The sequence below is a fragment of the Ixodes scapularis genome, unplaced genomic scaffold, assembly GCF_016920785.2.
Source record: "Ixodes scapularis isolate PalLabHiFi unplaced genomic scaffold, ASM1692078v2 PGA_scaffold12__126_contigs__length_90152505, whole genome shotgun sequence".
NCBI classification, from domain to species: Eukaryota; Metazoa; Arthropoda; class Arachnida; order Ixodida; family Ixodidae; genus Ixodes; species Ixodes scapularis.
The window spans coordinates 17,010,115-17,027,819 of NW_024609838.1; the positions used below are offsets into that span (position 1 = coordinate 17,010,115).

A 17,705-nucleotide genomic window follows, 5' to 3' on the forward strand; every position below is an offset into this window, starting at 1 on the left:
CGTATTTCGAAGCGGAGTGGGACAGATGGCGGCTTTTTGGCCGTGAGTCCTTGCGTGTGATGGGGGGACTGTCATGATCTGAGTCGGTGAATTGGGTTTGAATGGTTGTGTTGTGCCCATTGCTGCACTTACCGGACATAAAACTTGAGACAGAGTTGTAATGGGTTATGAATGCCAAGGATTCATTGTGGGCAGTGTTAAGCATAAATAAAATAAAAAGGACTTTTGGCCCCTTTGACCAGACCAGATTTAAGGTCATTTTTGGGGTCAGATGAAGACTTAGATACAGTTACAGGTTTAAAATCGAAGTAGGAATTGGGCTAAGGATTTGGGCTCGGGATTTGGGCTCATGATTTGGTTCAGGATCGGGCTTAGATGTGGTTGCATTGGACTCGAAGGTGTTGACCTGGTGCTTGTTGTGTGTCTGCAGTTGCGGCGACGTGTACCCATGAGGAGTTTTCCTGCAACAACGGCAAGTGCATCACCAAACGATGGGTGTGCGACCAAGACGACGACTGTGGTGACGGCAGCGACGAGAAAGGATGTGGTGAGTGCGGTCTCTGGCATGCCTTCTGCAGTCGTTAGCTCTGAGGTTTGCAACACCATCATAGAGCACAAACTCCCACAAAAGCGACCTGAAGGTTACTTTTGTGTGCGTCGGTACATGATAGGAAAGAAGAAACTGCCGGGTAACAGTGTGGTACTGATCTATGATATCTTGGGGACACCTTTCTGTGGTTACGTCGTCGGCAGCTAGATATGTTTTGGTATGTAGACTAACATGCAATAAGGGACTAAAGTGTTGCAGAAAGTAGACTAACATGTACCGTAATATCACCCCACCCCCAAAAGGTAGCCCAACCCTATTATGGGCATGATTTGCTATTTTTTCAAAAACACCAAAAGATTGCCCACTTCTATATAGCAATGCCAGGGCTTGGCCAGTGGTGACCTTGGCAGTAGTGGTTACTTATCCTTGGCGGGAGATAATCAAACATTGTCGATCACAAGTTTTGCAAATCGAAATCCAAAAACCGGCTTTTTTTTTCCAACTTTTTAATTTTTTTTATTGCACACCGAAAGTCGATTTACTTTCTTTCACCTGATTTGCCCTCTATTTCAGGTAGGCCATCTATCGGCATATTACGGTAGGGATAAGGGGTAAACCAACATCTAGTGATAAGTGTCCCAACACGTTGCAGCAAGTGGACTAGCACGTTGTAGCAAGCTGACCAACATGCCGCTGACCAAGTCCCCCGCTTCCCCTTCTACTCGCAGCCAACGTAACCTGCTCCAGCGCGGAGTTCATGTGCAGCAACGGCCGCTGTATCCCAGACCGGTGGCACTGCGACGGGGACATAGACTGCCTGGACGGCTCGGACGAGCGCAACTGTCCCACGACGGGACGACCCAGCCCGTGCAAGGTCCGCGAGTTCCAGTGCGCCAACGGGGTGGACTGCATCCACACGTCGTGGCAGTGCGATGGCGACCCGGACTGCCCGGACGAGTCGGACGAGGCCAACTGCACCAACACGTGCCGGCCAGACCAGTTCCAGTGCCGGAACCTGCACTGCATACCGGGGCTGCTGGAGTGCAATGGGAAGGTGGAGTGCCCGGACCGCTCCGACGAGGACCACTGCAACACGACCGGTGGGTGTGCTGCTCTCGGGCGCCGTTTTGCCGCGGATCGGGGACAGGTCTGGTGTGTTTTGTGTAGCAGCGTTACAAACGCAAAAGTGCCTGCTTTTAGCACATTTCGCTGTTCTGATCGATTGGCAAAGCTCGTTTTGTTGAGAGATAGAGAAAGAGAGGGGAATAAATTGTTAGGCAAAGCTTTTGAGTTTTAACTGGTGGGCAGAAAAGCTGTAAAAAAAACAGGTTTATTGAAATTCGGATCTCTCATTATGCACTATGCAGGCAGCAGTTTGGATGATACATTACCTCTGTGTACTACAAAAATACTTTCTAATTATTTATAATACTAAGGAATCTTGTTTTTTTTTTGTGCAAATGATATATGCAATAAATGTTTGCACTTAGATGCAGAGGTGTCGACTCTTCGATTCAAAGGTTGTATATTATTTATGTTCACTGTTTTATCGAATCACCAGTTACTGTAGCTTTCCTCTCCTTAACAGTAGTTCAGGCTTTTCACACGTGCTGATGCACCATTGCCCTTCAATTAATTATTCAATCACTAAATCAGTTATGTCATGTACTGGGATGTAGATTAATCAAAAGAACCTTACAATACTGTAAGGTTATTTCAATTAATGTTTCGTATTATTTTGTAAATGGGGTGCAAATTCCTCATTAGCTTGTTTCCGCTTTTAATTGCCACAGTGAACCGATGCAACCCCGACACCGAATTCGACTGCGGTGGCAATCACTGCATCCCCAAGCATCTTGTGTGCGACGGCAAGAATGACTGCGGTGCTTTCGAAGACGAGCCTCGTGAACTCTGCCGTGAGTATTCCCTTACGGTGTCACTTTAAGGGGTAGTTCAACGAAATTTGAAATATACCCGTCGTGTTCAGAAATAGGCTGACTATGATCCACAATATCCGTAAATGACAATCGCTCGTTTGTATTTTGAGCCTGATGGCTGTATTTTTCGTTATAAAGAGCCCACTCTGGCAAGCGCTCGGAGAACAGCCAGTGGAGAGCATGTCACATCCGGCGCAATAGTGACAGTCTGTCTCAGGATGAACAAAGCTCCGGCGAGGCTGACGTCAGGATGCCCTAGCCGTTTCAGCCACTGAAGGGGTGTTCCTCCTCCCCCCCCCTCTTCCTCTTGTAGTGGCTAGAGGTGAGACAGCTATCATGACTACCTGTCAAGGTTCCTAGATGGGCATTACAAACGAGGCATTAGCGGCATCTGCCAGGTGCTCTTTCTAGTTGCATAATTCGTTTTAAAATTACTTTTCGTGTCTTTTTTAAGAAGAGATTGGTGTCTGATGTGATACTGCTCCCTTGAACGCGAATAGACCAAAAAATAAGTGCCGAAGTTTCGTTGTAGTATCCCTTTAAGCCAACCACACTTTTGTTTAAATTCTGTCACGGTAGAGGAAGACAATCGTCTGCCCAACAACTGTCTGTCTCCCAAGCATCTTGATGAAAGGCCTATCACTTTTCAAGGCACTCTGTAGGGTTATAGACTCTTGTTTTTTCGTGGGGACGGTTATTCCACTTGTTGCAGTAGCTTTGGAGCTTCGAGGAGAAGCAATTAATATTTGAAAGGAGTCTAAAAAAATATATGTGACACTGTAGCAAAACATTGATTGAATAGTGGTCTTCCGACACAATAATAAATCGCCTGGCAAAAAATTTTGCAAATATTTTGGGGGGTGCCAGTGTTTTTTTCATGGGGTACTCCAGCGTTTTCTTCATAGTCCCAGACTTGCTCTAAAATGTGCTAGACACACCAACAAACGTTGCCGAAATAGTAAGCCAAATATTTGGGGAAAAAAAAAACTTCCCTGTAGTTATTGAATTTACAATTTTGATCCTCACCGTGTGTTTCAAAGTGAAAGTCCCTACTGGCAACAATTAAAGTGACGTCAGTGGAAGGCAGGGGTTCACTCTTTATACTGTGGACTGTGTTCCCAACTGACTAGACAGTTCCATGGCTTTGAATGAATGCTTCGGAGGCTCGCTCCTGCACCCGCGCAGCAGCACGAAACAAATGCTGGGCATAGCCCATTTTTAGACTGCCCGCCCGACCTGCAAGTCTGCCTTCCGCTGATGTCACAGCACTGAAAAGCGCGGGTATATTTCAATGTTGGTTTCGGCATAATTTTCGCTTGCCGAATTCACAATAACTATTTTGGATTTCACGATACTAAATAGCATATCGGAAACCGTTAAAGGCCGGTGATTCCGAAAATGTAGATTTATGGTTTGTAGATCAAAAAATCGACTGAGTACCCCTTTCATTGGTGCTTTTTCAGTTCATTTTCTCATCAGCAGCCGTTGACGACATTAGCTCCATTTTAATTTGCTCCTTTTGTAAGCAGTTGGTAACGTTGTCCTGCTCATTTCAGACAAAAATGAGTGCAGCAGTGGCCACAGCGGTTGCTCCGACATCTGCAAGGACGATCCGATCGGTTTCCATTGCGAATGCCACCCGGGCTTCAAGCTCACCGAAGACAACAGGACTTGCGACGGTAAATCCAGGAAAACTCTCTAAACTAAAAGTCAAACACATTATCCATCTCCGACATTATTTTGGTGTCGGGCCTCTGACAATGTCACATGGTATAATGCCTCTGACAAGGAATGTAAATGTTTGACCACCAGAATGTTCAGTATTCAAAGAAAACTTGCTTCACGTAGCCGTGGGAATCGGAACATTCCAAAGGAGTCTCCGACGTCACATTCTTCACGCCGGTTCTCTTGCTTCAGTTTGGCTTAGGTTTCCTCACCAAATATGTAACGCTGGAGGCAAACTAATTTGGGCGGGTGTGTTGACATCATATTCTAGTCCTTGGTACGAACTGATGCGTCGTTTTTGGGTGTGCCAAAGCCTTTAGCCTTTTAAGAGGTTCATTCTGTCTCTTGTCGAGCTGCTCTCTGAAACAGTTTTCTGCCTTCCTGCAGACGTGGACGAGTGCCTGATTCCCGGCTCCTGCTCTCAGAAGTGCACAAACTACAAGGGAGGCTACAAGTGCGAGTGCATCGAAGGCTACGTGCCGGAGCCGCGCGACCGCCACCGCTGCAAGGCTAAGGGTGAGTGGCACCCTTGGCTTTTCTTTTTTTGGAAGCGCTAGTTCTGGGGTACGTTACGACTCGGACACTTGGCTGCCATTGTTTTGCCAGAGGATCGCACAGGTCTGTTTCATATTTAAAATGCATATTATTGTAAAGGCTGGTTCGCACATTTGTGTTTAAGTGTCAGAGTGTGTTGTGATAGCTTGTGACTGTTAGTGCAGTGCAGTGCAGTCCATTTCTGTCGATACCACATAGAACGACAACCTCCTGTAACATTCGGTTTCGAGTGTTTCTAGACTAAAAACAGTATTTAGTTAGGATACAACGATCATCGTTTACGACTGAATTTTTGGGTTTTCTTACTACTATTTCCTAAGTGGACTGCATTGAAGTAAGATGTTTATTACGAGCAAAGAAAAGTTGAGGTAGCTTGACTAGAGTTTAATTATAAGGCAGGCTGTGACCGTTTACGACGAGAGAGAGCACTGACACCGTCTATTGGGAAGTCCTGGAAGACTTTGAATCTGCGTAAATTTGTTAATTTCTTTACACATCAGTTCCCCACTACTGACTTAAAATAATTCTTGCAATGTTAAAAGCGATCATTTCTCATAAATGCGTAGATTATTGATCTCTCAACCGCCGCAAAACCTCTAGTCTAGTTATACGCGGTTGCGGGGCTGCCTGGGGTAGATTGCGCTTGCACATTCTCTCGTAAGCAGTTTCGAGAGAACACAATTGTGTGAATGGGCCTTTACTAAAAAGGCAATTAATTGTTTAGATGTTTCGAGAGGTCTAAAATGCAGCAGAGCACTTCTAACCTCGGAAAACTAACCTTTTTGCTTGTAGAGGGAGTTCCGTTTCTGCTCTTTGCCAACCGCAACGACATCCGCAAGATCAACCTGGAGACGGGAGAGTATGTGGAGGTGGTCTCAAAGCTGAGGAGCACCATCGCCATGGACTACATCTACCGAACGGGAACCGTGATCTGGTCAGACACCGTCAAAGAGGAGATCAGCAGGTGTGTGCACGTTTGACTAAAGAGGAGATTCTTTGGGAGTCCGTGAAAGTGGTCTCCAGGGGCCCTAATCTACGTGGCACGACCGAGCGGGACCACAGGACTGGGACATCGGCAGCAGGCGGCGATGCCCCGGTTCCTTGGTCCCACCGTGCAGATTAGGGCCCCAGGGGGACCATGAAAGTGGTCTCTGGGGGATGATGAAAGTGGTCTCTGAGGGAACTATGGGGTAGTATCCGAGGGGACTGTGGAGTAGTCTCCAAGAGCATCATAATGTCATCTTCATTGAGTTACTGTTGCTAGAGTTACTCAGTCTGGACGGGGTCTTCCTGCTGCAGTGCCCCGATCGACACGGGTGCTCCGACCAAGGTGATCATCAACAAGGACCTCCACGTGGCCGATGGTTTGGCGGTGGACTGGATCTACAACCACGTGTACTGGACAGACACGGCCCAGAACCTCATCTCTGTGGCAGACTTGGACGGAAAGAACCGCAAGGCCCTCTTCTCGGAAGACCTTGACGAGCCGCGCGCCATCGTCGTCAATCCTCTCGAGGGGTGAGTGCCAGTTGTGCTTCGCTCATTCTTCGACGCATGCGGTCGCCTGCATGTCGTCCCACGTGCAAATCTCACGAGAGTGAAGACTAGGCAACGTCGCAGAGTGGCTCTATGATGCAGTATACTGATGTATGTGTAGCACTTTTGTCGAAACATCTGCGACGTGCAACTCGCAGGCGTTGCGACACAGGGGTTCTCGGACTTTTCTGTCTTGAGGAATGGCTATCAGTGTTTTTTGATGGCCGAGGAACCGCTCTCGATCTCGGCATTGATGCAGTACAGCAGTGCAGGCACCCATAAACCTTGTAAACGGTGACGCTCGTGCTATGGAGTGTTTGGCATCGCGAGTTGTGCCTTGGTGGGTGGCTCAGATTTTCTGAAATGGTGCTTAAACTCGAGGAACGCTCGACATTGGGGCGGGGACGGCCGAGCAAGAAAGCTCCGGGTGCCCCTGAAGCTACCCCGGGAAGCCCCCGGGTTCCTAGGAGCCCAGTTTGAAAACTCATGTTGTAGCGTCTTCAACTTTACAACATCCAACTGCTGTAGATGTCGGATGTCTGCTAACCAGTTAGCAAACGACTTTTGCCTGGGACAAACGAAGTTGGTGCCTTTTTCTTCTGACTTTCATTTCGCACCAGAATGATCCGGGCAGCATGAGAAGGAGCATCTGTGTAAACGGGGCCTGACAGTGTTTTTTTGTACACAATCTTTTTCAAACGTCGTGGTTGTCCGCTCAACGTTTCTTGTTGAGCGGACAACCACGACAACCAGCGGACGTCAAAAGGAATACGAGGTGTTTGAATGTGCCCTGAATGCCGCCTCCTACGATGCGATTATCGGAAAGTTGCCAGCAGGGAGGTGTTCTCTGCATCTGGCTCAAAAAGTGTGGTGTTCCTTTCCCCAGGTGGATGTTCTGGACCGACTGGGGCAGGCAGCCCAAGATTGAGCGTTCGGGCATGGACGGCTCGCACCGGTCGGCCATCGTCACCACAGACATCCTCTGGCCAAACGGCCTGGCCATCGGTAAGCCTCGCCTGTGACAGGCGTCCAAAAGTGTGACCGCCTGTCCGGTCTTTCGTTGGCTGACCGTTCTCGTCTGTGTTCTTGCAGACTTTGTGTCCAAGCAGCTGTTCTGGGTGGATGCCAAGCTGCACCTCATCGGCAGCTCGGACTACAACGGAAATAACCGCCGAGTCATCCTGTCCTCCCCGATCCTAGTCAAGCACCCCTTCTCGCTCGATGTCTTCGAGGTACATTTTTCCTGTCCTGTCGGTGCTCCAAGTCATTTTAATGTTTATAGAATGCTAGCCATCTGTTCAGTTGAGAGTGTCACTTATACAATCTTGTTGTTTTTTGTGTGTGCGTTGTCCAGGACTGGCTCTACTGGACTGACTGGGAGTCTGAAGTGATTAACAAGGTGAACAAGTTCACCGGCGCCAACCTGACCGGTCTGGCCAATGGCGTCTATTCTCCGATGGACATTCACGTCTACCACAGCTACAAGCAGCCCCCAGGTACGGTGCTGCTGCATTAATTTTGCGTTCTCCGAATTGTGGTCGTCTCGAATTCTCTTTTTTTTTTTTTGAGACATAATACAATGAGCGTTGGCTCTAATTCTTTGAATATATTTTTTCTCCCTCTTAAACTGCGAGGGACTTCATACCCACAAGCCAGATACTGAAGTTTCCAAGGTGCTGCTTTTTGGAGCATACTCCTCCAGGAACGAGACGTGGAATTTGTGAAAATTAAGCCACCACAAAATTTATTTAGAATTGTTTTACAGTTGTCTTTCTGGAAGTGCCAGCACTGATCGTCAACGGGACGAGATAACCATTTGTTGGTACCTTGGCAATCATTTTAATACTCTCAGCAGACAGGCCAATGTCTGCTGAGAGTACCGATGATTGAGCGTTGTGACCCTGGTTTCGTTTATAAAATGTTCCAGGGGAGGTTGAACAGGGTGTCTACATGCCAGAAAACGGGGAAAACCGAGAATTGTCCGGCAATTCGGCGGGTCTGGAGAAATCTGAAAATTTCCGTCGTCATCGGTCAGGGATACTGAGTTTTCCTTTCTCTGATGGACTCCAACTGTAAACAAAGTGTGTCCGGTGTGACGCACATTGGGCACGACTCTGCCGGCGTACCGACGCAAATCCTTGCTCAGAGTCTTGACATAAACCAAATCGCCTCCTCTTGAAACGCATTCACCAAGACTAACTTCTCTGCTTGTGCTCGCACCATTATGTTTGCCCAGTGGTATATTTAAAGGACATTTATTTGGCAAAACATATTGGAAGATTAATGGACCGATAAGGATAATGGGATCTGGTACTTGGCCATCACTCTGTTGGCTGTCAGATATTTCGGCAGATTTTCGCGTAAAATTTGCAGTTCAGGCGCGTCCTCTTCCCTAAAGGGTCTGTCAGAAAATTTGAGCGAAGTAATCAGGGAAAACCCGGAGAAGCTGGAGGAATTTGGAAACGTCACATTAGTAAACACCCTGTTGAAAGTAAAGCTAAAATGGGGAGAGCGGTCACAACTCGCTTGCGTACAGTGTGACATGCCGTCACCAACTTGCGAGGCAATGCCGTTAGCGTGCCTGCACCAACCGTCTGGCGCCTTGTTGTCACACAGGCGAGAACCACTGCAAGCCGACCAACGGCCAGTGCTCTCACCTTTGCCTGCCGGCCCCCACCATCAGCCCCCACTCGGCCAAGTTCTCTTGTGCCTGCCCCAACAAGATGGAGCTGCAGGAGGACGGCCATAACTGCAGGATCGTCGGTGAGTCCCCCACTGCTTTCCATCTGGAGGCCCGAAGCACGCCAAGTTTGTACGGGAGATGCGTGCTAGGTTGTTCGAAAAAGAAAGGCTACACCATGCCGGTTCGCATCTCGAAGGCCGATGTGGTCTTCGCATTGTAAGATTTTGGTGCTTCCTCCTTTCCTAAATACTCAACTACTTCTCTACTAAGTGTGTTTCTTCAACAAGTGTATCTATGCGGAGCGCAAGTTTGTGTGCTTCTTGCGCAGGGGTTGCGATGATGTCAGCACCTCGAGCTCTTATTGGCTGATTGATAAAGATAGCAATCAAAGCCAATCAAAATTCGGCATCATTCTGACATTATTGCAACCCCCTTGCCGTCCGAATTGGCTACAGTCCATCTCTATTGGCTATTGTCAATGGATTGGCAGCAGTCTAGACCCTCTTAGCTTTCTACGTTTCATGTTTATTCTCCCAAACCCAATGGCCACTGAGGCAAAAATGCTAGACCACCAGGTTTGCTCTTTATCGCAAACCATGTTCAGACTTGTTGGCAAGGACGTCAATTTCAAGCTTCTGCCATAACTCCTGCCATGTTTATGGATTTCACCTTCTGCTTCTAAAGCTTTTCTTTTTTTTACCATTCTTGGACTTGTGTGCATCTTCTTTGCTGCTTGACTAACCTGCTCTTGACTTTTTCTCTTCCTTCTCTTTCTCTCTTTCCTCTTTTCTTTTTTCCATGACAACATCAGAAGCTCCAAAGGGGTGTGGCACCTCTAACGAAACGAGCGCTGTTTCGTCAAACTCGTCGCTGCCCTTTCCTAGCTCCAACCTTTGCAATTCGTCTGAAACAGGTACTACTATGCCCCCTCTTTCCGCCGGAGCGGCGAGGCACGTTAGTAATTTGAAAATCTTGGCTGGATGAGCTTTCAGATGTCTAGTTTTTTAACTGCCCAATTAGTGGTGCTTGCCCCTATCTGTTTTGACCTTTCACATTTTTTTGTCAGTACTTGCCGTTTGAATGCCGTTTCTGGTTGCTGTTGCCCAATTCTAATGCTTGATGCGAGCATTTATGTAGTTTGTATTCGATTTGCTGTTCAGTTTCTTGCGTCTTTTTTGTTTTCGGTGCAGAGTGCACAGAATGATATGCATGTTTCGCATTGAGCTAGGTATCCGTCCTGTCGAATCGTTCAAAGGTTCGCTTCTCTGCCGTGGGCATTCAGTCCTGCATGTCTGCATGCTTTGACATTCGATTGTTGTTCACTTTTTCGCCTACACTTCGTTTCACCTAATTCTGCGAGCCAATGAGGCCAAACGAGCAGCTCCAAAAGTGCAACATCATGGCATTCTTTATTTTTCTCAGTGTTCTATCATCTGCTAAGCAAATCGAACGCAGTGACTGTCCGGTAACCCATGATTTTAGTAAGAATGTCAGTATATTTGGAAGTATGTTAGTCTACGTAGCGTTTTATTTACACAATTTAAAAATACACAAAACAACTTTGTTCGGAAGGGTCTGGCATCGATGAAGCTTATAGCCCGTGTGTCTCGTGGCAGCCATCTTTCTTTTCTTCTATTTACTACATAAAGTACCATGTGCTCGAACCCACGATGGCGCCCGGACTTGCGATGAAACGAAGTATAGTCGTCCTGATGCTAGTTTGTCATGCCATAGTCGTCACTGACTGTACAAGTCTGAACGAAGCGAGCTTTCTTGGCACTCTCTCTCAAATTCTGTTCTGACGGCATATTTTTCTTTCTTTGTTGTCTGTAGAAACGGTGGTGTCAACAACGTTACGACCTTCGACGGTGGCAGCGGTCACGGACGAAACGGTGGTGTATAATGCGAGCCACAACGAGGTGTCTGCCCAGCCCTCCGTCGGACACAGGGACTTGCTGGGAAAGCTAGACACCGGCAAGCTCGCGGGCATCGTCATCGGTGTCCTGGGGGGCCTTGCCATCATCTTCACCCTGGTAAGCGTCGTTCTACTGTCGCCGTTTTGACCCTGATGAATGGTGCTGCATACGGTCGAATCTCATTTGTAGCAATCGGTTTTTGTAACAACCTTTTTGTTCCTAACCGCCTTTCTGTTTATCACGGTCTTCCTGCCTGTAATGGTCTTTCTGCCTGTAACAGTCTCTCTGTCTAGCGGTCTTTTTCTAAACGGTCTCTTTTTGTAACAGTTTCTCTTTTTGTAAAGTATATTGAAAATATATTGACATAATTTTGTTTCAACAACAATCTTTATGTGCAACCATCTCCGTAATGGCAGAAATTTCTGCGTCGGCAACATTCCTTATTGATGCCCTACTGTACAGCACAACTTGGGGCAGAAAAATGCTGTTGTAACAAACTGCTTCGTGAAGACCAATTATCTTCAAGGTTTGCCTTGCTATATATGGGCGTTTGAACAACCGGCGGACTCTTCCTATACCTCCCATTGGGACTCCAATTGCAGACGGCAGCGCCAAATCTCCCCTAACGGGCGTTGGGTTTCTCCAAAAGTAATAAAAAATAGAGAAAACAATACGCGCGCCGTCGTCATGGCAACCGCTTGGTTATGGGAGAGGGTCTGACAAGTGTGGGTCCTCCTCTCCCTTTCTCTCACCCTCGGCGACAAAAGGATGCGAGTTCGTTCGGAGTTCGGAGCAGCCTCCGAACTCCGAACGAATTTGCATCCTATTGTCGCTGATATTGAGAGAAGAGGGAACTGCTCCCATTGCCGCCGTCTCGTTCTTCTACAATACAATGTGTTTACCTTTTTTTTGCGAATGTCAGACGCTCCGAAACGATTGCACTTGACTTTGCGTTGCTCGATTGATATCAGCTTGGCAACAGTGCATGTTCAGTGACAGCCAGTTCTCATAAAATGGTCACTCAATGAATGCAAAGTACGCCCAGCCGCTGCTGTTTAGCGGCTTAAGATGGGCGCACATCGCCACTCTGAGCACAAGTCCAAACTTCTTTTGCAAGTTCTCTTTTTATTAGGCACGCTCTTTATACAGAGGAAAAAAAAACAAAAAAAAAAGTTCACTGCACGGCACAACAAAGTAACAAAATCTACACGAAACTACTATTCAAGTATTCACAGACCTGCAATAACACATTTAACTTTGCGGTAGTTAGCGACAGCGATTCGATCGCCACGGTCTCTCGCAGGTTCCTTCTGCAGCGAGCTGCTCCACGCACGAGCTGCGGTGCTCTAACACCGATACCGCCCACACCGCTCATTTTAAGATACATGCGCTATCCCTTGTGACCTTCTACAATAACTCTACCATAAAGAAACATGCACCAGCAAGTTTTCGGCAATCCGAAACTGTATAACCAAAAGTATAACAGCCCGTCTTTACCTTTCGTCACTCGACCGGGAACCCAAAGAACTTGGCAGAGATCTTGCCACTGGAATTAGAGCACCACTGAGTCGAGCAATAGACAAGGTTTCGTTTCCTCCGTGTTTTGGTAGAAGAAATAGACCGATAACCAATAGGTCAACGCCACTGCCCGCTGCCGCAAACGAAAACCACCACCGCACCGTTGGCACACGCGCCGTCGAGCAGTCGACGCATCCGCGAGCGCGGCAGCCGACGCGCAACTGTTCTCAACGGTCAAAATACAAAAAACAACCGGCCAATGAGAGCAAAGTATCAGGGCGAAACTTTAGCTAACCAAAATATTTGTTTCATCTTACCAGGATAATTTTTGAAATCTGTAAGCAGCAACAATAATATGTATCTCATCCTATTAAATAAACTTTCCGGCGTAAACCGGAAAGACTTAATAGAATACCAACGGATATGAGATGGCGCTGAAATAGCTAAACGGAAGTCGCATGAAGTGTCCGCCGGTTGGTTTGAAGACCACTGTACTATCTCTTTTCAGCCGTTGTAGTGATGACTCATTGTTCTGTTGCCACGACCTCTAAAAGTTCTAAATCTTGTGCCCCCCATTTTCCTCTTAGATTGGGTATGTGGTGTACCGGCAATGCCTGCGGAGAAACATCACCAGCATGAACTTTGACAACCCAGTGTACAGGAAGACAACAGAAGACCAGTTTAGCTTAGAAAAGAACCAGTACCAGCCGGCCAGGTCGTACCCGCCGGTGAGCACAATCTTTCTCTCCTTCTTCATACCACCGGCATCTAAATCTCTCGGGTGCCATCTTATGTAGTGCATACAGTTGCGTTCATCTTGTTGGTCTGTCATTTCGGTCGGCACGAAGACAGCATGGCAAAATTCATGCTGCCGACGGAAAACAGATGCCGCTTAAAATGCTTTTCGCTCGGTGTCAACTATCTTATGCTGCGTCGTCGAGGCTGGCGTGGCTTCTGCAGTGCACCAACTCCATCGAAGCTATTTGCATGAGCTTGCGCGAATGAGACTAAAGAATCCAGGTCTACTCTCGTGACCAGTTTGTCGTCTAGTCACCAGAAGACGCCTGTATGGTGGCACTATCTGGCTATTATATGACAGACGTGGTTATTAGCATGTGTGCATGATCCACAGAAAAGTGCAATGGTTCCCGCTGTCCTCAGCGACCGTCCCGGTCGTTTAGGTGTTTACCGCAAACGGGCTTTATTTGGTACTGGGAGATCATACTTTCCAACCGGTTGTCGTGTTGGCATTGCCGTTACAAAGAGTGAATTGTCATCTCTTTTCAGAGTATGGAGCCACTGACGTCGCCAGGTACCAACGAGTTTGTATAGTGGCCATCTTGCTAGAGAGGAAGTGGTCGACGGGACTCGTTTCCAATTAGGGACATTGTACTTCTTTTTATTTTTTTTTGGTGGGGTGTCGGGCAAGTACGCCCATAGCCCGGAGGAGCTTACACCCAAAAACGACACCAGCCCCGCACTCCCAGCAAGCCAGCCCGCTGCAAACTAGCAACAGTGGGAAGAAGCGAATCCACCGAGTTCAACCAGTGTCGTCCAGTGGTGCTTAGCGCGGTGGCGGCCTCCCTCTCGAGCGTCCGACCGACCGGCATTGGAGCGACGGTGGCGCATGGACGCAACACGTCGCGGGCAAGGTTTTCGGTAGACGAGAATGTTCGTCGCGGATCGTCGCCGACGAGCAGATTCGCAACCAAGGCCTGTCGGTGCTCGAGTCTTGTCGGCATCCTGGACTTGCGCTCGTCCCGGCGGCGCCCCGGCTTGGGAACAGCTCCGGCGAAACGGAGGACACCGAAAACCAGCGTCGAGTCAAGACGAGCCAAGGGAGCAAGCCGCCGTTTGCCTGGCCGCAAAGTGGTGTTCGACGGTAGGCGGCGACTGCGGTGCCGCATTTCTCGTTCGTCCCGGCTAAACAGAGACACGTGGGGTCTTTCCTGTGCGCTGGCGAGTTGGAGGACGCTCGATGAGCCTGACGTTCAGGAGTGCCGGTCCCGGACTTGTTGTCCTCCCGTGTGGTCGGGAAGGAGGCGCGGCGTTTCCGCCGTTTGTGTTAGTTTGGGCAGTCAAACGCAGCTCAAGGGGTTTAGGCTACTGTCCAAGAGAAGTAGGAGAGTCTGCACGTGCGCCAATGTGCGCGTGCGGTGCGCGTGTAGTTACGGGGAGTATTTATTTGCAATCTGTCGTCCAAATCTAGGATCTGCCTTATTCTTGCGTTCAACTCTTTCCCCCAGTGGTGAACGTGGAGTCTATAATTTTTTTTTGTTTTTTTTTTCTCTTTCCAAACATCTTTGGGTTTGGCCTTTTGCCCTCGTTATTTATTGACCTTCCACATGGTTGGAGTCATTTGAGATCTGCCCCGTTTTTTGGGGAAAAAGTGCAACCGATACGATCGTCCACGGAAGCGGCAGTGTTTGTTTTCTCTTTCTTTTTCACGCACGCGATTTTTGTGCGTGTAGTAGTTGTTACTTGTTTGAATGCCTGTTGAAACAAATCCGTGTTCTTTGTACACTTCGCGTGAAGGGATTAATCGAGATGTCAGTCACGCATTGCCGAATCGGTGTCGCATATCGTTTAGGCCCGTGGCCTGAAAACGACCAACGTCTGGAACTATTGGCGTCGTGCAATGAATCTTTCTTTGCGGCACTTGTGTCTCTCTACCACGTCGAGCGATACAAATTTTGCAAAGGTGCCTCGCGGTTTTCGAGGGCGGCAGAAGTAGTGAAAGGAAGCACGGTTGTCTGCTTGCTTGGTGTGTATACGTGCGCTAAAACCACGCTTTTCTGAATTTCGTGTCGATTTGGTACTGCAATCTGTTAACGAGGAAAGTTTCGTTGGTCACGGAAACGCGTTGTGCGAAACACTGCGAGGCACACAGACCCCTGGTTGCTGTGCGCTTCGGCCGCAAACTTGGGCTGAGAGTCTCGTGAAGTGCAACGAAGAAAAGTTGTTCTCCTTTGCATCTTGTCATGTCGTCCAGAGGATATTTTTGCGTCCTTGTTTTTTGTTCACTTGTGAATCTCCTTTATTGCTTGCTCTCCAGATGCGTTTATGTCGCTCGCCTGAAAATCTAGATTTTGTTTTTTGCTTGAATTTGCACTCTTTTTCTCGACCGCCGGCATCTCCTCCCGACGATTTTTAAGCATTTACATCGTTGCAACTAATTTATTAGACCGTCTCCATATCTCGACACCTGCAGTGTGCGCTTTCCTTAAGTCACTTCCCGTGTTAGACGTGCTCGAAAAGCGAGAAACGGCCCTTATTTTTCGTATCTTTGTCTTTTCATTTTGCATAACACTGTACAGTCATATGCGTGTTTTTCTAGAGAAACATGCCAACTTGTATGTATAGCTTTACCAGTGTTTCCTTGGAGGCACGAGCATTTAGCTTGTGGATTGTTAACTATAATTTATGAGCAAGCGAAGAGCTACTACGAATGGGGGTTTGGCAACCATGGATCATTGTTGCACATCACACCTTTTCAAACATGTCAGTGCATCAGTACTTGAAAAGTCTAGAAAATTGAAAGTCTGTTGGAACATCGGAAAAAAAAAAATGTTCTGGCAAAATGCGTTGCAGATCTTTTTTTTTGTATTTTGTGATATATGGCAGCTACTGTTGCTACTGTTTCTGTGTCTGCCTCCCCCTTTCTGTCGATACGAAGCAGAAATTTCGTTTATGTAATTTTATGTAAATAGCATTGTACCCAAGCGTAAGTGAATAAAAATTGTGATTTCAGTAAATAGTAAATTTGGCTCAAGTGCTTTCCTGTTTCTTAGTTTCTTTTTTTAATGGACATGTGTTACTTGTTGGCACTTTGCTAGTCATGTATTTGTTTCGATACAATACTTATATTTAGTGTTTGAACCAAGTAGACCAACAAAAAAGTGGTGGTTTTGAACATCAATATTTTTTGTGTAGAGTTTCTCGAAACGTGGCAATAATCTTGCTCGTCAGTTACATCCAAAGTATGTTAATATGCAAATTCGTGTCTTATAAAGTTGTAAACTCCTCTTGGAGTGTAGAAAATGACTGTCAATAAGGTATCAATTAATAATCAAGTCTTGAAGCGTAAAAAAAGATACTTCCATGCTTTATAAAAGTTTGCATTTTGTGAAAACGGGTGGCAAACAATATAGCAAATATTGAGAACTCTGAATGAATTATTCGGAAAAGTCCAATACAATCGAGCTCCCATTTTCTGTTGTAAAGTTGAAATTCGCATATCGTTATGAAAACATGAAAATTGGGTGTTTGCGAAGGGGGCGTAATACACGGTTTATCAATATCACTTAGGAATTTTTTGTTTAATGTGGAATTCGGGCTCTGTGGCTATGATGACTACCTGTACAAAACCTATAGTAAAAAAAAATAACATGGGACACATTTGACGTCGCCACACAGAGGGGAGACGCATACCCTATTGGTGGTGGCGTGAATCCGGCACTTTTGATTGTCTTACGGCTTTGAATCTAACCAATTCTGGACGTCAAAAGGTGTTTTTCCGTTCTTCAGCACCACACAGAATGAAACAAAGTTTGGCGAAGGAGCCGCAAGTAGCTCGAGGCCTAATTAGGTAAGCTTGTACTACCCACATTCAGGGTGCCACAGTTCAGAGCTTCAGCACAGGAGGAGTGTATAGAGTAGTGGATTAAAGCGGCTGCCTCTGCACGAGACAGCGTCGAACCCACCAGGTGGCGCTAGCGCTCTTTTCCCGAGCACTGCCGAGCCTTGCTCGCATACAACAACCGCGAGCCGTAAACCTGTGCCAACCGTTCCCATTCGTTTTTTAATGCGATGGCATTATTAAGCTACTAAAGATTTTCAGCTATGTATATTCTGTCCTCCTCATGTGCAGTAGACAATTTCAGCTCGCTGTGTGGAGTGGAAGTATGCACCCCTTCACGTTTGCACCCTCTTCAAAAGGCATGACGACCTTGATGTCATCCTAGAGGTCCCAGACTTGTTTGACGTCGTTTTTGGGCTCTTCCTAGATGTTGCCCTTGATGTCGTTCTAGGGATCGTCTTAGAGGTCGTTTCAGATGTCTCCCTCGACGTCGTCCTAGAGGTTGACCTCCGAGGACTTGACGTCCTTAGTGGACGTCGGATCACGTGACCACGTGCTTGTGACTGTACATAAGCACGTAGCTGTGCAATGATAAATGCTATGACATTCATAGATAATCACCCCTGTGGTTCCTACAAATTGGCCTCAACCATCAATTTGCTGCCCTGTAATGTTTTTTTCATTTTAGCGGGCACGGCAGAGCACA

The 17,705-nt window shown here is 47.3% G+C and overlaps 1 protein-coding gene across 1 annotated transcript in view; it reads left to right on the top strand.

Moving 5' to 3' along the window:
* Positions 1 to 16,182, top strand: part of LOC8038934 (very low-density lipoprotein receptor) — a 36,683-nt gene extending 20,501 nt beyond the window's left edge. Inside the window, exons 5-18 of the mRNA XM_029983583.4 lie at positions 431 to 547; positions 1,279 to 1,650; positions 2,344 to 2,466; positions 4,044 to 4,166; positions 4,600 to 4,728; positions 5,560 to 5,731; positions 6,067 to 6,285; positions 7,190 to 7,308; positions 7,396 to 7,535; positions 7,658 to 7,799; positions 8,920 to 9,066; positions 10,820 to 11,019; positions 13,008 to 13,148; positions 13,708 to 16,182. Coding sequence (XP_029839443.3) covers positions 431 to 547; positions 1,279 to 1,650; positions 2,344 to 2,466; positions 4,044 to 4,166; positions 4,600 to 4,728; positions 5,560 to 5,731; positions 6,067 to 6,285; positions 7,190 to 7,308; positions 7,396 to 7,535; positions 7,658 to 7,799; positions 8,920 to 9,066; positions 10,820 to 11,019; positions 13,008 to 13,148; positions 13,708 to 13,752 — 2,189 coding nt within the window. The 3' untranslated portion in view covers positions 13,753 to 16,182. The remainder of the gene's footprint in view (positions 1 to 430; positions 548 to 1,278; positions 1,651 to 2,343; positions 2,467 to 4,043; positions 4,167 to 4,599; positions 4,729 to 5,559; positions 5,732 to 6,066; positions 6,286 to 7,189; positions 7,309 to 7,395; positions 7,536 to 7,657; positions 7,800 to 8,919; positions 9,067 to 10,819; positions 11,020 to 13,007; positions 13,149 to 13,707) is intronic.
* The last annotated feature ends 1,523 nt before the right edge of the window (positions 16,183 to 17,705 follow it).